The 26,878-nt window shown below is 39.3% G+C and overlaps 1 protein-coding gene across 2 annotated transcripts in view; it reads right to left on the bottom strand.

Annotated features, from left to right (window-relative positions):
* Window positions 1–277: 277 nt before the first annotated feature.
* LOC105380181 overlaps window positions 278–26,878 on the bottom strand; it is a 38,850-nt gene continuing 12,249 nt past the window's right edge. Inside the window, exons 2-11 of one of the 2 annotated variants that reach the window (XM_048629245.1) lie at window positions 26,202–26,433; window positions 18,816–19,017; window positions 14,104–14,242; window positions 8,594–8,710; window positions 6,988–7,236; window positions 6,525–6,626; window positions 5,626–5,847; window positions 5,108–5,267; window positions 4,295–4,416; window positions 278–2,013 (exon numbers count right to left, since the gene is read on the bottom strand). In XM_048629245.1, the coding sequence (XP_048485202.1) occupies window positions 1,927–2,013; window positions 4,295–4,416; window positions 5,108–5,267; window positions 5,626–5,847; window positions 6,525–6,626; window positions 6,988–7,236; window positions 8,594–8,710; window positions 14,104–14,242; window positions 18,816–19,017; window positions 26,202–26,211 (1,410 nt within the window). In that variant the 5' untranslated portion in view covers window positions 26,212–26,433 and the 3' untranslated portion in view covers window positions 278–1,926. The remainder of the gene's footprint in view (window positions 2,014–4,294; window positions 4,417–5,107; window positions 5,268–5,625; window positions 5,848–6,524; window positions 6,627–6,987; window positions 7,237–8,593; window positions 8,711–14,103; window positions 14,243–18,815; window positions 19,018–26,201; window positions 26,434–26,878) is intronic. The other variant, XM_048629246.1, reaches the window with a different exon arrangement.

The following is a 26,878-nucleotide window of genomic DNA, read 5'->3' as shown; positions in this document are numbered from 1 at the left end:
AGTGCTAATTTCTCCATTCTCGGTTAGAGCATAACCAGGGAGTATTGGTTAAATTTTGACACATCTGTCATGAATTTTATATGGAGAGATGATGTTTAATTTATAAATCAATCCCTGTCGGTTAGATAACCGACAATGGAGAAATTGGCACTAAGTAGGTAAGTACATCTTATAATGAAAATAGGTTAGGACAACAGCGTGAATAAAAACTAGAGAATTTTAATAAATATTTATTCTTCATTATTTAGTCATCTGTTTTATACGGAAGAACACAATTTTATAATTTGGCTTGTTACTTTCATTACTTTAAATTCACGATTAAATTTATAGTTAAGTTAGTACATATAACTATCTATATTTTTATTAAATTTACAGTATCAATACAATCATAGCTATAAAAAATTGTAAATGATTCTGAAATCTTTTGATACTACGAAAATAAAAATATTTGGCACATTAATTTCAAAACAACAAACAAACTTAATTGCCTTTCATATTAGATGTAATTTTAAAAGTTTGTAAATATATAATAAGTAAGTACGTCTTAAATATGTCAATTTTATTCAATTTAAATAACTACTTCATAGTCATAAGATTTCATAGATTTAGCTAAGTACATAGTTTTATTTCATAGGAACAAATGTATAAATGAATACTGAAGCGGGCAAGACAACATATAAATACATGTGCAATAAATGTCCCATAACAGAATCAGTCTTTATGTGTAATATAATAACAAAGTACATAATATATTAAATTAAATATTTTAATTATAATAAATTAATTAATCTGAACAACACAGAGAAGTAACATTTATAAAGTTATTTCAAAAAAGGTAGGGGACCATCCCTTAAAACATTAACAAAGAATTAGTTTCAAAATCACCCACATTAATTATAAATACCTAATTACAAATTATTTAAAACCTAATGTGTGTAACTCTAACTCTTGTAACTGTTGTGAGGATTATCTACATAAAAATATATCTCTGTTTATTATTACTTATATACTTTTAATCTGTGAAACTTTCTTTATAGATATTTTTGACATTTATTTCCAGGTCCATAAGAGTAAACTGGTGCTAGACATTAACGCTAGGTATTACTTAAGTATGAGTTGTTTGATTGTCGGCCGATTTACGCACCTCTTTTATAAGCCCTTTACGTAAAGAAAAATACAAAGTAAATCAGTTTTTTAACTTCGAGTTTCGACCATATTTTTTCAAGATTTTAATTAAAGTTGTTTTGATTAATTGAAGTCAAGTAGGTAGGTACATTATGAATCTTCAGTATATAGTAATATTTGTATTATTTATATTAACGTGCATTTTTTCTATAAGTGTTTTTGAATAAGTAGTTATATCTCACCATATTTCCAAAATAATTTCTAAAACATTTAATCTACTTAGGTAGAATTGTAGATAGTTACTTTCTTAGGACATAAAACAGTGATAAAATTGCTCTTGATTTCTTAATATCTTAACACATTTTATAGTTCTTATTTAATACACATATTTTTAGTTTAATTTATAGTATTGGCGTCTGTACCATATTTTATTTGATAATTCTCTAAAACGTAGTTTAATCCTCATTTTAAAAATGGTCATTTAATTATTACTCTTTACATTTTCCATTTAACAATTACACTTAATCTATCTCCTACGTTCTCTATTAATTCGAAGACACAACTTAGCGTATAATAAATTTCATATGACTACACGTATACCTACACAAATCTAGACAAGATACCTGTTTGACATAATATCTTAGAGTACAACACCGAGTAGACAAAAAACGTTGAATGTGGACGATAAGATTAGTAGCGGCCGTACTGGGCGGTGGTTGGATATGTGGCTTCGTGTTGGGGGCTCGCGGGGCCGGGGGCTGCGGGGGCCTCAGCGTCGGGGGACGCCCCCGGGGGCCGGGCTCACGGTGGGGGCAGCAGCGGGGACGGGGAGCGCGCGGCGCGGCGGACGCTGGCGCTCCACATCTCCTCCATCATATCCTCGTCTCCCTGCACACAGACACTCGACATACTCTCAACCCCCCCTCGCTGGGGGGAGGCACAGGTAAGGACGTAGGTGGCTCGGAGTGGTATCAAAGAGCAAGCACATACAAAGTTACGTAGTTTAGTATGGTCAGCTTATAAATCTTGGTGTAATGTTTTTTTAGAGGAATACAATGCCAATAAACTAGACCAAATATTATGTTTCATAAAAAAAAATATATCTTTATCTCTCTTATTTATTGTGAAATCTATGCTTTTTTGTTAGTAAAAAATCGATTTGCTAGCTGAAAGAATCCGTAACATGGAAACACTTAAACAATAATGTCAAAAGTAAAAGTCGTCCGTTTAGTTTACAAAATGTTGACGAGAGCTCTTATCCCACGTGACGGTAAGTGATGGACGACTCAGGCCTCTCCGGGTTCCATTTTAGTTTTGTTTAGTTTTACTTGCCCTAAATTCCCCTCAGTGTACAAACTCACTTGACAAGGGTTTAGTAGGTAAAGTGTCTCGCGGGGTATAAAACTATACAGGATGCCTTTTTGTCTGCCTAAAACAAGTACACGATATTCAAGAACAAAGTTTCTTCGTGTTCACTTGAAATAGTCATAGTAAGTCATATAAGTAATAGATACTTCTATTTTTATCAGTTTTTAGTATGTGCATTTTTTTTACTTCGGTTACTTACAAAATACCACTCTATTTGTCATCGTGAGCCATCTAAGTCCGTACCTGTGGTGCAGCTTAGACAGGGTGGCAGAGGCGGGTTTAGGTTAGGTTAAGCCTTGTTTATCTTAGGACAGCGTTAGGTTAAGTACCAAACTTAGACGACTTGATTAGTGTAACCACGAGTTGTGTGTTTGATAGGAAATCCTAATCAAAGTAGGCATAATTTAAGTATGTATAGACACTGAAATAAACTATTACTATTAGTTGAAGTATTCATGACCTGCACCAAGGAAGTATAAAGTTTAGTATTAAGTTTGGTCTGTGCGGCTTAAGATATGCTAAGAGGGTAGCGCTATTTGTAGAATAGAACAAAGTTTAACTGGACCAGTTCAAGTTAGTAATTCTTATGTTAACATTTTAGAGTTAGTTCTAGAATAGCCACGGATAAGCAAAACTTAACTTAGAAGTTCTAAGTAAATTAGAGTGCATTTCTAAGCTCATGCTGGTGTTTTGTAATGTTTTAAGTTTTCTTGTATACGGGTAAGTTTGTGTTAAGCTCTGTGCGCAGTGCGTTTTTGTGTATTCCGTAATTTCTTAACAGAATTATGAAATAATCATACGATTCAAAAATCTGAAAGTCACGCTACAAAAAAGCGCAGTGCGTGCAGGCCCTTATAAAGTGGGTACTATAAGCTGAAAGGGAGTGACTTGGGTGGTCATTCTGAAAACTAGTTTGTAACAATATAAGATATTGTTCATACAAATTTTATAGATTACGTAACCAATGTATAGGACCGTAGTTCAATATTGCGTCACCCGCTTTAGACTTACTATACCACTTTTGCTACATCCTGTATATACGAAGGGAAAATATCTACAACATGTTCGTGAAAATAAATATCCTCTTTTGTGTCAACACAGTTTCTGTTCACAAGATAAACTCAGATAAAAACAGAGTTGGAAACGGAAATTAACGGTTCGTTTATTGTTAATCCAAGGTTATATAAAGATCTGAACGAACGATTAATACTTATTAAGTATTTTGTCTCCATAAACTTTAGTCAAATTAATCTTGGTTTAAAGATAAAATGAAAAACTGAAATTTTAAATTTATTCTCAATAATAGAAAAGGATAATGGGATGCACTCATAAAAATTGCTCTCTTATATTGAAAGCGTTAGGGTGTTAAATGTATCCAATCTGATAAGCTAATACTAAAGTATGTTAGTAATGTTTGAATTCAGGTATTTACAAGTTTCAATTAAGTATCTTTTATTTTATGGCTATGAAATTATAGTGCTTCCACAACTACGACTATAATTCAACTAGTTTTTAGTGAGCATTAAAACATACATTACAAAGTTACTAGAAAACTGTGGATATTTTCTTCCCAGCATATAATTTTTGTTTTATTATATGCGGGTTTTAGAGAGCTTATGTAACAATATTTCCACCGAAATCACAATCGTAAAAACACACAAACCAAACCTACGCGGTTTGCAAGTTTGCAACGCGACCGAAATCTTGAACAACCAATAAAAACGCAGGGATCTAAGAAACTCGTGCAGTGAGTACAAACCACGTATTACGGTGTCAACACTTACATATAAGAGGTAATTACCATCATCGTGTGCGGTGCGGGCGGGGCGGGCGGGGCGAGGGGCGCGGGGGGCGGCGGCGCCGGCGGGGGCTCCGGCGACGCGGCCGCCGGGCTGAACGATTGCGGGGCGAGGGGGGATTGCGCTGCAAATAGGGGTATTGCTTGTAATGGCTGATGTTGGTGGTTGGGTGCTGATGGTGATCATATTGATTTTATTTTTTACAGCATTGATTGTGAATGTACTCGGCAGATACTACAGGTAGTGTATTGCCGACACTCCAATATAACATCATGTATCCACGAATATATCTCAATAATAACGTAACTGTATGATGAGATTGCCGGTCTATTAATTATTTTATCCGTTCCCGTTGGATTCGTATCCCAATCTCGGCACAACATGTGCTACGCGCTACGCCGTAGCCACCGTAGCACTGACTACTACGCGCTACGTCGTAGCCGCCGTAGCACTAGCTACTACGAGGCGTAGCACGTAGCACAAATTTGGCTATTACAACAAAACCGCGTAAAACCCTATATCCAGCCAATCAGCTGCAGTACAGGTCGTATTATTTTACCCGTTCGATTCGTATCCCGATCACGGCACAACATGTGCTACGCGCTACGTCGTAGCTGCCGTAGGACTAGCACACACATAGCTACGGCAATAAAAACATCACGTCCCCTCTGCTGGGGCACGGGTCTTCTTCCAATGAAGGAAGGGTTAGGTCTAGTCCACCACGCTGGCCTTGCGGGTTGGTGGACCCAACACAAGCAAACTTGTGCTGAGAGAGTTGTTGCCACGAAAACCATAATATATAGCCAATCAGTCACCTGCAGCAGTAAGGGCCAGCACGAACTGGCTCCAGTGCACGCAGCAGCCGCAGCACAGCTGCAGCGCGGCGCGGCGCAGCGCGCGGTGCAGCGCCAGGAACAGCAGCGGGTTCACCGCCGCGTGCACGTACGAGATGTGGAGCGAGATCTGGAAGTACATCTGGTGGGGGGAGAAGGGTGGGAGTGTAAAGTTGAGTAGATTAAGCCCCTGTTTCATCATACTCGGTTAGATCATAACAAGGGTTTAGTTCATCAATCATATGTCATCTTCATATTAAAATCTTGACAGAGGTGTCAAAAGTCATCAAATATTCTCTGGTCTGGTTATGATCTAACCGAGTATGATGAAACTGAGGCTATAGCAAAATAATAAAATAAGTGTACAAGGTTCCAACAGTTTCTTTTGGCACACCTCACTAGTTGCCCTAAACCAGTTTATGCTATGCAGACTGGTAGTAGAAATATCTTTAAAAAAATATTTAAAATATTTCTTGGACTAAATAAATGATAACAATCACCTCATAAGCTATATGCGAAGTCAGCGAGGGATGGTGGAACAGCGTGACGAGGAACAGCGGTCCCCAGAATAAGATATACGCGGTGGTGATGACCACGAACATGCGGACTCTTCGCACGCCCTCGCGCTCCATGCGCGCCAGGTACCCGCGCAGGCGCCGCCCGCCGCCCAGCGGCAGGTTGGCACTACTGCGGCACTGCCCGTCCAACTGGCCATCTACAGTCTGCCAGAAGAAGAAAACATTTAGCGTTCTCACGTTGGCAGCAATGGACAGCGTGCGATGGCAAGCAGACAAAAGATTTGAATTTAGAAAGCTATTTAAAATAGAAAAAGTTTAGTGTTCTAATTAGGAATTTGAATTTTAAATAGTGCTGTTGCTGTTTATTTAGGTTTTTGAATTAAAGATAATGATATTTCATTATAAAAAGTTAAAGTATAAAAAGTTTATACGAGCATGTCGAGCATAACATCAAAATGGACGTTGAATCATGCATGCGGTGTCTATGAAAAGCAGACAAACTAAATATTCATGCAATCGATACTCTCGCATGAAGAATAATCCAAACAAGAACAATACGAAACCGATTTTTAACACAACCATATCTCATTTCAACGGAATTTAAATTAAACTGGGAGTACTGGGACCTCTTTGTCTACTAAGATTTCCTTTACAAAATATTTGAGGTATACTAGGCATGTAACGATTGTTAAATTATTAGGGCTTCACAATCAATAAGAGTTAAGTACTGTAGGAATTGGATATTGTAAACTTCATTACCAAGTAAAAGTGGTGCTGTTTCAAAGTGCTTATAAGTGATTTAAAAAACATTGCCATACAATAAAAATAAGACGTTTTGCAATGAGATAGAGTGGTGTCGGATGGTATGGAAGCTGGCGTACCCGGGGCCCGATGCTGTTGGGCAGGGCGTCCATGCGGCGGTCGCCCGCCATGCTCACCAGCGTGGTCACAAGACCCGCCACCCTCACCGCCTCTACGTTAGCCTGCATGCAATAAGATTTAAATTCATCATCAGCTCTACCTCTGAAACTGGATCGATGAAGGGGACCAGCGGGCGCTGTCACCCGCAAATTACAAACGCCAATGTTTTTTGCAAAAATATTCCGTTGGCAAAATGCAAAAGCCGTAACCTTCCGAAAAAGTCTGACGAAAATTTAAATCTTATTTACGGAGCGCCACATGGAATATTGGCAATGGACCAACCGACCCGCCGCGCCGGCGAGGATGAGAATTATGTGGAGCCTTCTGAACGAGTTTAGGAATTCTGTTCTGATAAGCGTTGAGTCGGAATGTTGCACTACATGTTTCATACTGTTCGCAGTCAGTGAGACGTGGACATATTACCTTGGTGAGGTCCCGGTGTAGCTTCTTCAGGTGGAACAGTGTGAGTCCGACGCACACGGCGTTGACGCCAATCCACAGCGCGTTGAGTACATAGTGGCGATACGGTCCGCGCACCAGCGGGCACGACGGCGCCGGCCCGTATGAACCGTACGACCCGGCGCTCGCCGCTAAAGCTCCGGATAAAAACGTCGGCCCCAGGTTTATAGTGATCGATGCAAACCATATCATGAACGTTCCGAATAGCACGCACTGAAACAAAAGGCTGTTTGTTTTTATGAGTGCAATCTAGTTGAGTAAATTGGGATTCGGAAGAGGGAACGTATCAGTTAATGGATTTTCAGATTCATCCTGTAGAAACATTGATAGGAGGTGATGGATGGCGATGGCAACGGGTTCATAAAATTATCAAATACAATTTCATAGCTTGAATAAAACAGTAATTTTCATACAAAATGGTCCGCCAAGAACTTTTATGGGGGAAAAATTACGCTATTATGCGAAGTCATAAAACAAGAGATGGGGCAGCGAGGAAGTACACCACTTTATTAAAGTTGGCTACTTCATTTCAGTGAGAGTTTTTGTATAACATTTTGGTTGGTGAAAAAGTTACGGAATCTGAGTAAGTACCTAATATTTTGTATTTTAACTGAACATTTGCGCTGCCATGAATACAAAGCAACAAGCTTAACTTAGCTTACAAATGGGAAATGCTAAACCGAGTCGTCGTTCTTGTAAACTGCGCTATTTTCTCATATTATTTGTCGAAACATGTGCGTGCTGCAACTGTGCGCCAAATTCGCTTAATTTGTAGTTTGTTCAGCGAGTTGTGTAGACTGGCACATAACGCATTCCACTCCGCGCTTGGCACAATTAAACACTACATTACAGAGAATTTAATGTTGCCAATAGGACGGATTCAGTATAAAGTTACTCAGAAAATTAGTTGTAAACTCAATTTCATATCTCACAAGTGCTAGTTAACTCACTTTATACTGTGAAAGTTTTTATTACATTTTATCGTTTTCATTTAAAAGAGAACAAAAGGAACCTAAAACAGTATCTTGTTGTGACCTAGATGTTTTTCTATAAGACTTGATCCAGTGAAGTGTCCTCGGGGATCGAGAGAACATCTACTATTTGTACGTGTTGTTCAGTAGCTTGGCCGTAATAAAATACAAACCTTTCTTTTATATTTTACTAGCTTCTGCCGCGCGAGCTTCGTAGAATCTTGAAAGGCTTTCCCGTGAGAATTCCGGGATAATCAGTAGTATATATAAAACTCATGTATAATGTAGTTTTATAATTATAGCATATTTTTTAAATCGGTTCGTGTGTTTGCATTAGGTCAGTCCAAAAATATCCCTTTGTAATAATATATTATGATTTTAAAACATACTAGTGTGGCGCTGATTCTGTAGCCGGCTGTTTAATTAAACCCATAACCACCTGCGTATGCTGCAGAGAGAAGAAGAAAAATTCGAAGCGCGTCCTTACTTCCTGCAAAAACCAATAACCACGGTGCGGCATAGCGCGCACCAATGGCGTCGCGCAATTTCTACACATTCGATCCGCATCTCTACACTCTCATTGGTCAAGTGTCGTGTACCTGAGGGCTGTCCATGAGAAGCGGCGCGGACAGGTCGGCCTGCTCCTCCTCGTTCTCCGGGAAGATGGGGCTGTCGTTTAGCACCGTCGTCAGCATGTTCACCGTCGACACCGTCACCTGTAAGGTATTCCATTGAGCATCGAGGAAAAAGAGGGGTGTTGTAAGTTTGTAGGGAGTGTGTGTGTCGTAGATCATTAAAGTTAGGTGGTCTGCTATAGTGGAGGCAGCAAGTAGGAATAAAAAGCACGTAATAAATAGCGAAATAGTAGGTATTGCATATTGTAATGAGTGTCTAAAACATTGAAGTACGTCTGCAATTTTAAAGGTCCATGGCAATCATTCAGATGTATATTTGTATTCCGATTAATTAGGAAAGTACTAATTATAACAAAGACATACACTTAAGTCATTACATAACATCACAAAGTAACGAAAACAGAATTCATTGATAAAGTAAAAGTAATAGTAGCAAAACTACCAATGTCCCCATGAACTTTTATAGTTTTTAAAACATATTAAATCCTTTATATGTTTTTGGATCAAGCATGAATAGGCCAACTTTATCAATTTCAATTATAGTAACAGTTGTTTCAACGTTATTTTAGATCTTAACTTTGGCACTCGGCAAAGTTTCCCAAAGATCTGTGTAGTAAAGCGAAGATTCCAGCTCGAGTCAATACGGATGACTCAATTCTGGAGAAAGTAACAATTCTAGTGCCATCACCCATATTATAATAAAAATTGAATAAGGTACCTATGTTTGTTTTTTTAAAAGAAGATCCCAACACGAGTTGTAAGACCCACCGTTTTTATCATTTTAACTAAACTTTGAAACCACTATTTATAAACAGAGACAGTTATGGCCACACCAAAATCGAACCCGTGTCCTCCAGTAAATAAACTATATCCTCTCGGCCACGATCGCAAATAACGTAAACACAAACAAACATAACTTAAATTGTTGCAATAAGCAAAACATCCGCTTAACCATAATAGCCCTTTGGGGTGAAATCCCTGTAAAGTTTGTCAAGTTAAATATTTACAAACAGAAGGGCAACTCGAAATCTCTGGGATCTGACTTTCGACTTTAAGTCGTCGGCTGTTGCCGCAAAAAGGCCTGTGAATATAAACATTTATCTATAGACATACAAACAAAACCTCTTGAACTTTAAAGCTAGGAGTATTATTCAATTTATCTTGGCTTTTAGAATGGTACTAATTTTGAAGTATCCAATTTGAAATTAAGAGTTTCATTTGAATATCCGTAACAAATTTTAAAAGACCATTGTGTTTGATTGTTAATCACTACATGCGACACGGGTAAGGATAATTTATGTAGATATATGCTGATATCAGTGAAGTTGGGACTTCAAACATGAGATATCTACTACGGCACATGTGTAATAAATTATGTAATTCTAACTTTCGTCCTCAGGACCCCGTGTAGATAGCAGCTGATCTGAGGACTTAATACATGATCTAATAATGATGTCTGTTTATGGACTTATAAATAATAGTAGTATGTTGTTCCTTGTTCTAGTAGATAACACAATAGTTCAGGAAACAAATGTTTTTATTTTTATGTTATTTATGAAACACGGTAGTGGAAGCAACAGTGAGCTATGTAAAGTGGTTACGTGATACAGCGTTTGTTCTTATTTCGCATTCTGTGAGGGTGTCGGCCATTGCACCATCAGCTGCTAACTAATTGCCCTGCTGCTGTAACCATTGTTTGTATTTTTAGAAAGTTCCAAACAAATGTGTGCGCAATCAAAAAGCGTTTTATACTGACGAGTGTTTTGGGAAAATGCATAGTGAGTGAACGTGATTTTTTACATACGTAGTTACGTAGCGAAGTGATTGATCAGGAAACTGGGATTATGACGACGAGTCGTTTTGTGTTCATGCTGTATTATTTATTTTTCGTAGGACCTTAGCAATTTAGGAATTAAGCAATTTGAAATCAACGATAATGAGTTCGAAGAATATTTTAGTCTAAAAGTGTTATAATGTGACATGAAAAATATTTAATAACTTCCAGCGCTACCTCAGTTTGGTACAACAATACTTATCTCTACCTAGCTTATTATCTACGTAAGTAATATTCTCTATAACAGCTGTTCACACGCAGGTTCGTGGCTGCTACTGCTCGCGGCGACGGCGGCGGCGGCCGTGCAGACGCGCGACATATTCCGTGCGGGGTTCCACCGGCCGCTACCGGAGCTGTGCCCCGCGCGTGGCGAGAGCACCCGCCTGCTGGTGCTGGTGGCCTCCGCGCCCGGCCACGCCGCGCGGCGCGAAGCCATCCGCCTCACCTGGGGGCACTTCCTCAACCGACGCGACCTCGCCTTCGCCTTCATGCTGGGCGACGCCAAGGAAACCCGCGCACTCAGAGACGAGCAGCACACCTGGGGCGACTTGATCGTGGCTAAATCGCCAGACGGCTACCCCATGCTGGGCCTCAAAACTCTTCACATGCTCGAGTGGGTCTTACTCTACTGTCCACTAGCGCCGCGGCTACTGAAGACCGATGACGACGTGTTCGTCAACATGCCGTATCTGCTGCAGTTCATATCTGACACGGCGGGCGCGCGCGGCGCGGTGTGGGGCACGGTGGAGGCGAAGGGGACGCCAGAGCGGGAGCACGTTCCCACCTCTATATACCCTTATCCTATATACCCGCCGCACGCGCGCGGCGCCGCGTATCTTATGACTACAGACTTGGTGCTGCCGCTGCTTCGGGCAGCGCTAGGCGCTCCCTACCTCCCGCACGAGGCCGTGCTAGTGACAGGTATGCTACTCCACAACGTGTCTGCGGAGCTGGTTCACGTGCCGGGGTTCACGGCCTACTCGGCGGACGACGGCGACGCGCTGCGGCTGGTCGCGCTGCACGGGCTGCACTCTCGCCGGCTGCTGAGCTGCTGGCGGCGCGTGTTCGAGGCACTCTACGACTATGTCTTGACGCAGGACCCCGATGATATTGCCGACCCGGTTATACGGGAGACCTTTATATGAATGTCTGACGTTGATAAAAACGTATTAATCGTATATCAGTATAGAAACGATATATAATTCATTGCAATAAGACATTTTAGTATCCGTTTAAACCATTTTTAAAATGATATATGACCAGTAGGTAAGAGCGGTTATTCAAAGATAAAACATTACAGTGCCGTAGGTACATTTATCATTAAATATCTCGGGATTCGGCCATAAAACAGAAAGATTCATATATATAGACTGAACGATGACCTATGATAATAATAATATGTATATGATAAATAAGGATTTAAGGTGACTTTGATTAACGCCAGTGTCATCTTTTCTAAACTTATTTGCAAGACTGTTGAGTCAATGATATTGTGTAAAAATTCTACCCGTGAATATAAATGTGAATGATTTTTTGGCACTCCGATTTTCTTTTATAATGTAAATAAAGTTTTTCTGAAAAAATAGCCATTTGATCCCGTATATATACATAGTAGGTATTACATCGAATCTGTCCTCTATTTGACAAAGCGCCAAGATAATAAATATCGTTACCACAACTTCGACGCAGACTTATGTTAAATCGAGTGCGAAGCTGTCACGCTAACATTGGATATTTCTCGTGATGGATATTCATTCAGCCTGTAGATAATAGCCAATAATGAAGTCTGGGCAATAATGATACTAATACAGTGAGATCACTGGAAAGTGAACTAAATTTTTCGATAGTATTTAATGATACGGAGCCATTTAGAGAGCATAGTGAACAACGTCCAAAATTTGCTGAAAAGTCATAAGAAATTTGCATAATTAAACAAAGACGTTGCTTAATACCTATATTGAGTACGATAAGGCCTTCTCATAGATCATTTATAAAATTCAACCCTCCCTCTCCGATGACATGTTTTAATAGACTCTAGAATAGCAGGCAATCTGCAACTAATAGTTTACTATGAAAATATTGCATACTGCAATGTTCTATTTGAGATTTTGCATTTTATTTGCAGCGCTCGTGCACATTTGCATTTGAAGGAGGAAAATCTGTCGTACATTTTAATAGCGTTCACGTCAATTATTTTCCTTGAAGCTATAACATATTTTAAAATAGGAAATTTGCATGCTCTTACGTTTTTCTAAAATAAAGTTAGTCTAACACAAGCCCGAGTGGACAAGAAACACTGAAATGAAATCGGCGCACCACTCATTTTGAAACTCACAACTTTCCCTGAGCCGCGTAAGTCAAAGAAATATGGTTTTCCTAAGCTCAATTGTTACGTCTGATGTCTTCATTGGAAAGCGGACCTTTTGTTCTTGGCTGCAGAGAATCACCCACAATGGCGCTAAAGCTTTCGCCCCCCATTGTAGACGCAAATGATATTTTTCCTTTCACGGACACCGAGTTGTAAAACTGAGATTTCTCTTTTATTCCGACTTTGTAATGAGGTTAAACGGTATCTTTACGGAGCAGCTAAAGACAGGATTTTCTTTGCAATTTCCAAGCTTTTGTGATAGTAAAATGAGTGTGCTTCCGACTGATCGAATTGCGATGGGAATAACTCACGTTGTAGCAAAGCTATACAGAGTGTTAGAAAAATATTATTTTAAAATGGGTAAAACCCATCATGTGTCATGGTCATGAGTGTGTATGTGTGTAGTTACTGGTGGGTGGCAAGGTAACGTGATGATGATTATGTTATTGAATAGTGTTATCGGAAATACATGATTATTATAAATAAACATACTCTCTGGCTTTCCCTATCAGTTCCACTGTTTATTTAACGTGTGAAAACATGGAGGCCGCGGGATGCACTATTGGAAATGCAAATTTATTCAAATTACTCAAAGCCGTCATAATTGCGACCACAACCGCGCACATTCGAGCATTGTGTCAAATCACCAGCGACTATTTTGTAGCTGAATAGACTTCGTAATTTTGCCCGAAACAAATCCTTTATGTTCCTCAAAATAGATTTAGATACATACATAACATGAACAAAATACCCTTCGTGCCCTATTTATTTACTGATCTTTGTCAGATCAAACCATCCGAGCCTGAAATAATGGATAGTGAAATATGTCCCTAAGGTTTCCGTCGAGAGAAAATGGCTGTTTGGCAATATATAATGGGTAAAGGTTCAATCTGTAAAATATTATAGTGTGGTATAAAGTATAATACTGTGGTCGATAAAAAAACAGTAGGCCCGCACTGCTTTGGTGTCAATCACTAACTCATGGTGCGCTAGACGTTGACTAAGTTGACAAACTGCTCAGTCGTTACTATAGGCACACACGCCTACCCAGTGAGCATACTACACTTATGAGCAATGAAAAAGTTCCACTTGAAATTCCACACAAAATGCCCATAAACGACTCCAATTTTTAAAATATAAGTAAGTACTTTACTTGCATATTGCAATCAGTTTAGGAGTACCTAATTTGCTGCTATTGCTACTGGAACTTTTTCACGAGTTTAGTTTTTCATCATAAGCACGTGGAGCTGGCTGGCAAGAAAATAAACTTACCAACAGCAAGAAGGCGGTCTCGACGAGCGAACACTTGTACACCGGCACGCACTTGAGCACGGCGATGCCGAGCGGCAGGAGGATGGCGGCGCGCGCGCAGTCCACCACCGCCTGGTGGAACAGCAGCCCGTGGGACCACCTGTTGGTGCAGCAATGGACAGGTGGTGTGTGAATTTTGTCGTAGTTGGAAGGAAAGTGGGATGACGGCGGAGTTGAAAAAGGGTGCTTTTCGGCCACGAACACTTTCTGACACCACAATTATACATAATATATATTGTACGTAGGTAAAACTGGGTGTAAATGATATGCCTAAGAAAAATTAAACCATGTGTTGTACTGATCAAACTGAACAACTTTCCCCAAGAAACATACTTACAGTCGGAATTTCGATCATCACTTTTAAATTTAGTAGCTTTATAAAAGTTAGTTACAAAGCTTTTAATAACAAAAGAAACACTGAAGTTACGCACGTAGTTAACACGAAACAAGGTGATTTATAGCTACGCACAACACAAGTAGCTGGGTAAGTTCCTACCTGCTTTGCCGACTCTATTATGTGTTGTTTAACCCTGTTTAAGGGTTCATCATAAATCACTTACCTTGTCTGATTAAATTGTGTAGGTCGGTAGGTACTTCTAAAGTGCAAATGGAAAGTTACCTCAACGGATATTGCCATCATGAGCCGAAACCATTTTGTTCTCTACTAAAGCTAAAATAAAGTGTAAGTACTAAGTACCCACCTACTTGAAGTTAATTAGTGAGAATAAAAATAAAAATATATTGTGCTAAGACTCTACGGCGTTATGTTGGGGGCAGTTATCAACGTAAATAAACGAAACTTGTATATTTCAAGCAAAAAAAAAGTTCTGGTCTGGTTTTTTAGTCCTTCTGATACTTATCGTATCAACAACAAGTAGGTAGGTATAAATAAAGGTATCTACTTAATTAATTATTAATATTTTTTTCTGTAATCTTTACCTGACTTGGTACTTACTTTTATTTTTACAGCTACTTTAAGTAAAAATAACGATGCATCTCGTATAGACGCGAGACTATTTAGATAGGCATATATAGTTCACGAATAAGTAGTACCTAAGTACCTACAGTCAGCTGCATAGGTAGCCATACACTTTTGTACCTTGTCAAACTGACTACATAACAAACTGTCAATGTTTGAATAGGCAGTTTGTGAGTTTGACAAGGTACAAAAGTGTACAGCTACTTATGCAGCTGACTGTACATTCGCTCTGTAAACTTTTAAAGCTAACCACCGTCGTCGTTTGAAACACAAATACGCCTACACAAGTACACACTCTCCCTTACAAAAGCCCTTGGTTCACTATTTATACATAGGTCCAATGTATAGGTATGTTGTCTAGTAGGTTACAAGGTCAATTATTCCCTCTAGAGTCCCTTTGCCAAAACAAACAAGGGCACAATGAAACGACACGGCTTGATGAATTGCCCGTCGCTGTTTATTAGATTTCCTACTTTTTTCTTGCTGTTGGTGGACTAAAAGAAATTATCAATAAGATAAAAGTTATGTAAACGGTGCTGCGAATCGGCTATGGGAATTAAATGTATGCAAACCAAAGTTTTTTTCCTACAGAACACCTTAAAGCAATAAGAAAATAAAATATCTAAGCAATAAAAATCCTTGTCTATTTCGGTATTTATTCACAGTAACATTATCCATATTTTTATCGGTGAATTATAATATAAGATTTATCTGTAGCTGTGGTTATCTAAAAATTCAAACAAACATTTTATATTCTAAGTTATAGCCCGGCTTGTCGAGGTTTGAATTTTATATCTGTTTCAGTAGTCACCGATTTCAGCAAGCTAGGTATACCTTATTTAGGAACCAACGAGTCCTAAAGTACAAATTCTATGAATGCTACAAACAAGCGAATATAGCGTGGGATGATAATATTAGCTGCATGAGGAAAGCTGAGGACAGAATTTTATAAACTTTTCCTCAACAATATTAGTATTTTTGGAGAGAAATGGAGGTTTAAGACATTAATTTTAACATTTTTAATCCATTAAGCGAAGTCAAAATAGTAGCTTGCATTGTAAAGTTACAGAGGCACTTTGCTAAAAGTGTCAGTGCTAAGAATAGTGCCGGACCAGCCAAGTTCTGTAAGCCAGTTACAGACCGACCCGACGTAGCGCTGACAAAAATAATTCTGCACCCTCTCCCTCTATGTCAATCTTGCATTAGTTTTCAGCCAAATAATTTATATTATTTAGGAGGTTCCAATAAAGGTATTTCGGAATTGAAACACGTGTTGTGAACTTTCGACAAACCGTACCGTTTCTGACATACCGTGTATGTTGTAAGTACCCACTTGGTTTGATACCACTTCTGAAATTCTTTTGGTCACGTGACTTTTTTTAAAGTTTTACACTAAAAGTGTTTAGAAAGACGAGCTGAATCACCTACTTTAGAATCTTTAGATACTACTTTTACCAGCAGAATAACCACATATGTGGCAATAAAATTAGAATCTTTATGAACTTATTTTCGCATGATTGCTTGACTGCGGCCAAAATGTTAATTTCATGTTATAGTCAAATAAGAGTTTCAAAGATCGCTTGCCAAACCGAGTGGAACCGACTCTGGACTATGTCAGACACATCGGCCTACTGCAGCGTTCGTATTTTAACTGTTCAGCAAACTTGGCTCCTACTCAAAGGTTTCCAATACGATAACCTAAATGTTAGTTGAAGATATGTATCTAACGATGCCATCTATAATATAGTATGGCTTTTATTAATATTTTCCGTGACAATTTTCACTATAGACTAGGTTTAATTGTAACCGCGGTGAAAGGATTGGTCAGTACGAGCGTCGATTGCTGACATACATTACACATTCTCGTATGTACGGTGAGCTGCGCCTAAAAGTATACATAAGGAATATGTGATACGTCAGTCAAGGGGCTCCTTTCATGCACCATTGTATATAATCATAAAATACTCCCCATTCAGAAAAGAGTTTTTGGGGGATAGACGAGATCTATCAAAGAAAGTGCTCCTAATAAATTATAATACATAATATTCGTCGAAAATTCAAAGTAGCAGAATATTAGCAGAGCAGAAACTATTTCAATTTGCCTCTACTGCTTGTTGAATTAATCTGTGCATTGCTTAAGATGCATCCGATGAGATTCCAAAGCTTTGAAGCGCCATGAGACGGCAGCATCAATATACGTTTCCTATATTCCTATGTTGAATCAGATATTCATAGAATAAGTCAAATACACGCCTAAGATTATATTTCTGAATATTAACTCCTAAAGTATTTACTCGTTGATTCGCAAAGTACCAAAGGATGTACCTTCACAAACCGAATCACTTTTCTTAGAAGGTTAAGTACATTAAGGCTAGTACTAAATCTTCATTTGCACTTAAAACACTACAATTCCATTGAATGTGGCAATTACTTTAAACACCACTATAAAGTAACACAGTATGAAGATAAAGGGGCTCTCACAACCTAGATTTAAGGTCTCAAAATGGCGCTCTAACTTTGTAGCGTGCAGTTATAAAATAAATCGCAGACATAACACACTAGTGTGCCTAGGCAAGATAAGAGAAGAAAGTAATCAAAGTCTTCTCTTGCCAAGTACGGGCACTATCATTCGGCTTCTGAGATGCCGCAGTAAAACTTGTAACACCAATAATATAAGTTTTAACTTTCCAACAACGGCACTTCAGAATGCATCAATCTTTTGAGAAAATGAACGAGGATCTTGCGTCATGTCGCGCAGGTCTTGTCTGACAATGTAATCTATAGTCATTCATCACGAACTAATGATTTTTCAATACAATTTATACGCTTCGCTGCGCTGCCTCGCCGTTAGCCCTTATATTGAATTTATTTTACAGCTTTTGAAGAAAGAAGGTTTAAAATGAGCTGGCAGGGTTATACGTATGCAGCACAAGCGCCATATGGCCTGTATAGGTAGAAGATTTAGTTATTTAAACGTGATGCAAAAATGTAAAAAGTTAATAGTAAAGTACGTTTTTCACGAAATAACCTTCAGTCACTGTAAGCTTATTTCATAAAAATACCGAAGAGTTATAAATCAATTTGATCTTGAAGTGTAAACCACAATCTATAAACTTAACCGCACTTATAACCGTGTGTGAACGGAATTCCATTAAAACTAAAATCGAACTACAGAAGCGGTTACCATTCAACTCAGAGCGTAGATTTAAGTTCGACTTGGACGGCTAGCCAGTAAATAGAAGTAGTAACTGGACTTGCGGAGCTAACGTCCGTGTTGTTGAATACGAACGTGCCGGATCCGGCATTCCCGTCGCCTTGTATTAGCACTTATGTAAGAATTATTCCATGGGCGGTACATAAATACGCTTCGATCTGTTTCCGGCACTTCCATGTGTGTGTGAATGGTATTATTTTTGTCTGCTGTAGGGGTGTCGCATGTCACTTGTTCAATGCCATGGACTTTATTGAAGATAAAAATTAGGAGATTACACGCATTGTAATGCTTACCAAGTAAGTACCTGGGTTGTTTTTAGATATTTATCCATATTCAATACTTTAAAAACAGCCTTCATGGGCGAGTCCAAAAAATTATAATATTAACATAATTATTCTTTGATTACCCAAACTGACCCACAACATTCTTCTACCATCAAAAACCTCTCATCAACTCAGCAATTGCTTGCACACCACTCACCTCCTCAGCTGCTTCTTGCTGAGTATGACCGTCATGAGCGCGAGGTTGGCGCTCATGCCGAGTCCCGACAGCGCCAGCAGCGCCGCCGCGCTGGCCGCGCCCCCTGGCGGACACAACTTGGTGTTGTTGAGAAGGGACGAGTTGGAAGCGCCCGATGACCCGAAGCGCAGGTTCGCGCCGATCATGGCGACCGCTGACCCGGCTGCGGAGAGAAAGAGACGGGTAGAGGTTTGTCAACTGCGTGTGAAATGGTTGAGATTATCGAAATAGGAAAGTAGACGAGATGCCCCTGAAGGAAACAAAGATCTGACTAGCTTTTATTTAGGAATAGTAGCTACGTTGCCGCTGGGATCTCCTTGAGTAGAAGATGAAAAGCGGTATATTTTACTATTGTTTGTTAAACTAAATATTTTAATAAATGACTCTGAGCTACCATGAATGTAAGTATTTGTATGAAAAAGAGTGAATGCGCGGATAAACTGTAATAAATAATAGTTAATTAAAAGCAAACGTGCGATAGAAACAAAAAAACATTAGCCGCTCGGAGCAGCAAAGCGTAGCGTTTTAATAAAGGAGCTGTAATTGAAACATATTATTGTACTCAGAGAATATCTACTCAGAAAGTAGAAGAAGAAAAGATAGAAAAAAATAAGTTTCATTATCTCATACTTTCATTTACGCAGTGAATTTTGTGCTACAGTTATAGTAAATGGATGATACTAGTTATCTTGGATGATAGATCTACTTAGTTAATTTGTTAAATAATATTTTCCTTCCTATATAATTTATTAACATAAATCTTTCATTCACCCAAAGATTGCCTAGCTTTTAGCGATAATGACGCCTACTTATCGTGCTTATTCTTAGTTTACACATATTTTTAATAACGTTTTACACTAACTAAATATTAAGCAATCTCTTAGTTTTTGGTGTCAATCGCTTCAGCATAATATATTGTAGGTTTATAGGTTTCACTTTCTTTAAAAAAAAATATTGTTATTGTTCAATAAACGGCTTCATTCAACACACAAAAAATACGTTATTTGAGGTGCCTATAAGTTTGAATCTATAAAAAAATTCGAAAAAAGAAAAAGCTATAAACCTAGTTATTCGTTGTGTCAATAACATACAAAAAAATAATGGAGATTGGATTTTTTAAATTATTATTTTATTTTAATGTAGAAAGGATTTATTTAATAAGATTATGAACATATAAGTAATACAATTTAACACAAAACTTATAACTAGATAAAATTAAATAAGCACTAATAACTAACTAAATTATTAAACTAAGTATGTATAAACAAAAAAAAAACGCTAAGAATTAGAATAATATTTATGTATAAAACTGAAACTGACCTATTGGGGGCGGTCCGGTATATGACTGTTGCATGTGCCTAAAATACACGCCGCATTGCCCCTCTGGACGGCAAGGGAGAGCCTTTGTAGGAGGAATGCGCCGGACCGGGGGTCGAGCCCCTTGTCTCTCATTCTTCTTCCTATTTCTTTCACAAAGGCTTTCCCCTGCCTTCCCCATGCGCCGGTGGTCTCTATGGCCAGAGGGACAAAGATGAATGAAGGCAAAAGATTTGAGTACTTCAAAGTTTTTGCCCTCGCCGCTGACTCCGCGGCAGCGCCCGCTGTCACTGTGGTGGCCGCTAAGTGTGATTGTGCAAATGTGCACACGCAAGTAGCGTCCCACAGTAGACAGCGGCCTTTCTCCCACGGAATCAGCGTTAACCCGTCTGGTCTCTTCCCGTCCGTACGAGACAAACCCCTTGGTTCTAGAGCACAGGGGATGCCTGCTGATGTTAGGCCTCTTTTTACTACGTCATTTAGCGCTTGGTGCCGGGAAAATCTACCCGCGCTCCGGACACAGTGTAGCCCGTGGCGACCCTGCCCGTTGACCTCCGCCCCGCAAATGCAGCGATGTGGGTGGCAGACGTTGCATCCTAAGCGGAGCGCTATGGCTACTCGTAGCGTGTCGCCATCCAACAACGTCCCCAAGTGGGGCGAAGGCACCGCGTGGAGCCACGCACCTGACTCCGGGCAGGAGGCTGAGCGTAGGCGGGCGAGTTCCTCCCCTGTGCTCTGTGCCATGAGTTGTTCCAGGGCCAACTTACACAGCTCATCGTCCCACATCTGTTGTGCCCCTGGCTGCTCGGGCACGTCGCTTCCAGGACACCGAGATCTCCATAACCTTTCAGCCTCCCCCACAAAAGGAATGCTGAATCCGTCACCATTAATTTTTCAAAATGCGAGTGACTAGATTCAGCACTCCGTGTGAGGAAGCCAAAAAAGCCGGGAGCTCGGTGTCCTGCAGGCGGCGGATGCCGAGGCCGCCGTGACGCACGGGGAGCGCCGCCTGGTCCCACTGGGAGGGAGACATTTCTACGTTAAGAATGACCTCTGACAACTCTTTTAAAACAGCGTCGTAGGTATCTGCCAATGTCCTGTGGGACCAGACGGGGGCTGTTCTTGCGAAGTAAGTTAATTTTGGGATGGAAAGACAGCTACGCAGAATGGTGAAGGCTACATGGGCAGGTAGGTGTTTCAAATGGGGCATAGTGCCTTTTAACGTAGAAATTTTTGAATTTAATATGTTTGGTATCCCCTCGGGAAATATTGGAGAGCCTAATAGAGAAAAATTTGTCTTCACCAGCAACTTTATACCTGGCAGCTTACGGCCAAATTGTGTGGCATTGTCGCTCGTGTTGTCTGGTGAGAACAGCTCACATTTTTCGGGGTTTAATTCCAGTCCTATTCTTTTGAATTGTGTTTTTAAAGTCTCAATGTCATTTAAGACTTCGTCGGGGCTACCGCCAATGCAGCCGTCATCCAAGTACCAGACGTTTAGGGGTGAACGTAGGGATTTCACTACATCCTGGATAGCCAGGCTAAATAATAATGGGCCCAACGGATCTCCCTGCTGTACTCCTACCTGGGATTTGATTTTGTGTTCGCCAAAAAAGAGGTTGCTAGGGTATGCGTAACATTGGTGTAGGTATGGGTATAATGAAGGGACGTGTTCTCTTGTCTTATCCAGTATGATGTCACGCTCTATGCAGTTAAATGCGTTTTTGACGTCGACTTTAACAATAACTTTATCTGCAGTTGCTGAAAGGGCAAAAGCACGGGTAGCGTGGATCGCCGCTTCGCAGCCTAAAGGTATGCCAAAGCCCAACTGCAGCGGTTCCAGAACTCTGACCGCGGCTTCTCTGGCAGCTCTGCATCCTAATTTTGATGCCAGACGGCGGATGACGCTGCCCACTGCTACGGGACGGATGCCGCCATCCCTCTTCCCCAGGGCGCAAAGAGATGCCCCATATAGGAAAGGGCATACCTCCCGGTTAACCAAACCCTTTAATAAAAAATTTGATAGGTCGACGAGAGCGCGAACCAAGGTGGCACCGTTGTCTCCAGCGCTAGCTGATGTAAGTTCTTTCAGATGTTCTGGGCGAAGGCCATCTAACCCACCAGCAGAACCGTTTTTGAAGGAACTAATCGCTTCCAGAACATCTGAACCCTTCACCACCAGATGATCGCTAGTGAGGTTTGGTTCGGGCGGGTAGACCAGATCGCGAGAGGGCGGGGGATGTTTTGACTGCAGGGCATTAAGGGTTTCAGTGTTATTGTTGGCTATGGAACAATCAGACAGAAGTATCCGAACCGCACCCGCCAGATCTCCGTCGTAAACTTTATTTTCTACGATTTTGTAGAGAGACCTCTGTTTAAAATTTAAATTATCTGAAAAAGCTTCAGGATCTTCTTCCAAACTGCTGCTAATTATATTAGCTTTAACTTTGGATGTAAGCGAACGGTCTTGTTTATCACGTGAGGGAACCTTTAGGCAGGAGTATGAGAAAGAAAGTAACTCAAACCAATCCTCGACTCCATTCAGCCGCATGCACCTTTGGATAACTTCCGCGAGTTTTCCTGCTGCCATATGTCTTGCACCTTTGGGCACATGTTTTAAAACGCGAACTTTCTTCTTCAACTGTGCTAGCTGCTCCAAGATACATGGTGGCGGTGGCCGGGGCGACGGTGAGCCATCAGGCCGATCTGGCTGTGAGGTACCCGATTGTGGTACTCGGTGGATTCTACCAATGTGGATATTTAGCCCTCTTGGTATTGTGTATTGTTTAACTGAGCCAGGGCAGTGAGGACACACGGCTCTTGAAATGTTCATTAAAATAACTCACTGCGCGACGTTATAAATGTTTTTGGTAGCTTTAAGATTTTCACTAGGTCTATATTTATCAATTCTTTTGTGTTACTATCCCACATTATTATAAATATTTATAAAATCATATTTTGAGTTGTTATTGAGATTGGATAATATTTAGGGGTAGTAAAACGTTTTCTCTTTTTGTATGGACGAGCAAGTGCTATACTCTACTCTTAGTGAAGTGGCAGTAAGTCTAAACATCCTAACTAATCCTAACTATCCTAATCCTAATCCTAACTAATATTATAAATGCGAAAGTAACTGTGTCTGTCTGTCTGTCTGTTACTCATTCACGCCAAAACTACTGAACGGATTTGAATGAAATTTGGTATACATATGGTCTAGACCCTGGGAAAGAACATAGGCTACTTTGTCCCGGAATTCCCACGAGAAAACTTTTTAAGGGAAACGAAGCGCGCGGGAACAGCAGCTAGTAAACAATATAAACATCCCCGACATCGTTTGCAGGTAGTGTTTACAAGCGACAGGGCAACTAGTTCGAATGTCTTCATGAATAACTACTAAGGGCACTAAAGAGGCAGCCACTATCGGCTCCCCAGGAGATTGGAACGTGTTATTTCTCGCCGTTTATTTTCGTTTTGTTCTGAATTTTCGATAAGTGCTTCTTTGTTGGCAGACTAAGGGCTGATTTTTTCATTAATCAGATAAAAGTTATTGGAGAAATAAAGTCGATGTCAGTGTCAAAATTCAGTTAGGTACATTTATCAGTTTTCAGGTAAAATTTTATCCAGGCACATTCACTTGTGAATCAAACGTCATAATTATGCTTTATTTTACAAAAATATAGACCTTAATTAAGAAAAAAAACAGGTTGCCTTTTTACTTGTTTAAATCTACGTAACATCTCAACTCTGAAACACAACGAAGCGAAAAAAAGACCTTAATCTTAATCTCAAATTATTCCACTCCGTTAAAGAGTAACTAATTTACCCATAATAAGGGCAAAACACAAAATGAAGCTTACGAAAAATATGTCAGTATCGTAAATACTTATAAAATTCAAGATCTTCATCCTAACTAATATTAGAAATGCGAAAGTAACTGTGTCTGTCTGTCTGTCTGTCTGTTACTCTTTCACGCCAAAACTACTGAACGGATTTGAATGAAATTTGGTATACATACAGTCTAGACCCTGGGAAAGAACATAGGCTACTTTTTATCCCGGAAATCCCACGGGAAAACTTTTTAAGGCGAAGCGAAGCGCGCGGGAACAGCTAGGAGACCGGGGACAAAAGTAACAGTTTGCATCTTCTGTCTGATTTGTCGTTATTAATAACATTTAGGATAAAACAAATATAGTCACATAAAACTTTCGTCTATAGTCTACAAATATCCATTATTACTTTACTTAATACATCTCGAATTTTAGCATTTCTAAGGCCTCAAAAAAAAAGGGAAATCGTTACTTTCGACCCCATTGTCAGGACGAAAGTAACAAGGCATGAGTCGAAAGTAACAACCCATAAATTCAGCCCAATGTTAAATACGATTCAAAAGAAAGAACAAAAAAAACAATCAAATTATTTAGTTAAGAAAACTTCTTAAATAACTATCGAAACAAAAAAAAACTTATGACTTATTGATAAAACAAAAAAATAATCTTAATATAAACTGTAAATGAGATCCATCATTTAAACTGACTAACTGATAAGAAGTTGTTTTATTTGTGCCATAATATACAATATATGACACAAATATCTAATCAAAACAACAAAAAATAAAAATTTATAATGTGACATGGCAAACTTACGTAAGTAATTCGTTACTTTTGTCCTGCCGCGAGCTGTTACTTTTGTACCCATCCCCATTTTTGAAATATCAGGCGACATAACTTTAAAACAGCACGTGTTATTCAAAAACAATTTATGACATACTACAGACAATCTTATAATGAATCAATGAACAAATAGTCATATGGTTCTTGGCATCTTAATTCTACGTAAACACTAAATGAATAAACACCAAAAAACAAACTTTCGGTGTGTAAAATCACGAAATGCTCACTAAAACAACCTTGCACCGCGGCACGGGCGCGGAAAATGATATCATGCGCGGGGGGCATAGCATGCTGCCTACCAGCTGTAGCTTGGGACGTTAAGGCTATTGGGGAAGTACACAGAGTCTTTGTTACTTTCTACCCGCTGTTACTTTTGTCCCCGGTCTCCCCTACCTAAATATAATTAACATTATCAGCCAAATATCCTACGGACATCATCACTATGACTTTTAAGACCATGGATCATGGATCGACAAACTTATTTAGGCAAAAGAAGTCAGTTTAAGCAACTTTTGTCTACTCTTCATTATACGTTTTCCTTTAACCAAGAAAGTTTGTAAGTATGGGGAAAGATGAAGGTGCTGTTCTCCCACCCAAAAAAGTTTGTTGGTCCATGACACGAACAACCTGTCTAAAGAATACAAAAATCAATACCTAAATGAAAAGTCAAAAACATCATCATCATCGCACATTTTTTTAATTTTAAACGTACTTAAGATACTGATGAGTAACTTCTTATCATTGAAAGATTCGTCTTTGCATTCCGCATTGTTTCATAATTATGAAAATATACTGCAAGATTGATTGACCGCTGGAAAACTCCGCGAGAGATGGCGGTGAATAAGAAAACTTTTAATTAGATCGCTTCTTGTACAAAAGAAACCAAGCGGAATTTTCAGCAAATATTTTTTTGAAAAACGGTAAACGGGTAACTTTGAATTTGCAACAACGGAGAACTTTGCCAAAGTCTGTCGAAGTCTCGGAATCGAAAACATTATCAGATATTTTTTAGATGCTTTAATAAAGTTTCGTAGCAGTCTATTGCATATAACAGGGTGTCCCTGGGGGTCGTATTCTGATATTCTAGTCACTCCTGAGATGGCCAGCATCATTCCTGCAAGCTTTGAGACGTTGACTAATGAGACACCCAGTATATGGCTATATTTTTTTTGCAGGTACACTTACTACAGAAATTTAGCTGTACCTGTTTGTTTACTATGTGCACATACTCGATGTATGTATTAATTAACTACAAAGCGGCATTAGAGAAGGTGCCTGGTGTATACTAATCACTCATCCAATCATCTATCCTATCTACAGCCAATTTTTTATTGAAAATTTTTTTTTGCTTAGCACTTACCTGCCGACATTTTTTGTTGTTGGTATTCCAGTTCAATGTAGCATATACAGGGTGGCGCGAAGTCTGCCTACCCGCCGCCGCCTTCCCATTGTGTCCTACCGAGCACTGCACTTATCACTACCATCACATTAATGTACACTTTTGGACACTATCGCCGCCTTATACTGTGTAAATATAACTGCATCTGTCCTTTGCATATATTTTCTGCTGTTAGATTAATTACGGGAACAATCTGAAACAAAAACAAAATATTATTAAGAACACGCTTGTACGGAAAATCTAAAGAAATGGCCTTTTGCCATAGCTATACTACTGTGGTTATATACCTAGATATATTTTGGTACTTAAATTATTGGACAGAATAGTGAAGAAATCGCTTTTAGTGATACAGTCGCCTTTTGCACTAAGTATGTCAACTTTAAAATTATAATATTATGTACAACACACGGCAAAAAGCCATACAACCAAAATTTAATTGAACTGCTTACATACCTACTGTGAGTTTAATATAATTATATTGATTAAACACACAATATAATAGATAGATAGAATATTCTTTATTTGTACACAAGAATATAATATAATAATATAATGCTAATAGCTATATCATAAAACAATAATTCAACCTACTGAAACTCTATTGAACAACAAAGAGACGCTTATATTCCTAAACTTAA

This window comes from Plutella xylostella, chromosome 22 (assembly GCF_932276165.1).
Source record: "Plutella xylostella chromosome 22, ilPluXylo3.1, whole genome shotgun sequence".
In the NCBI taxonomy this organism is placed as follows: Eukaryota; Metazoa; Arthropoda; class Insecta; order Lepidoptera; family Plutellidae; genus Plutella; species Plutella xylostella.
This window is presented reverse-complemented; position numbering and strand designations above follow the sequence as displayed.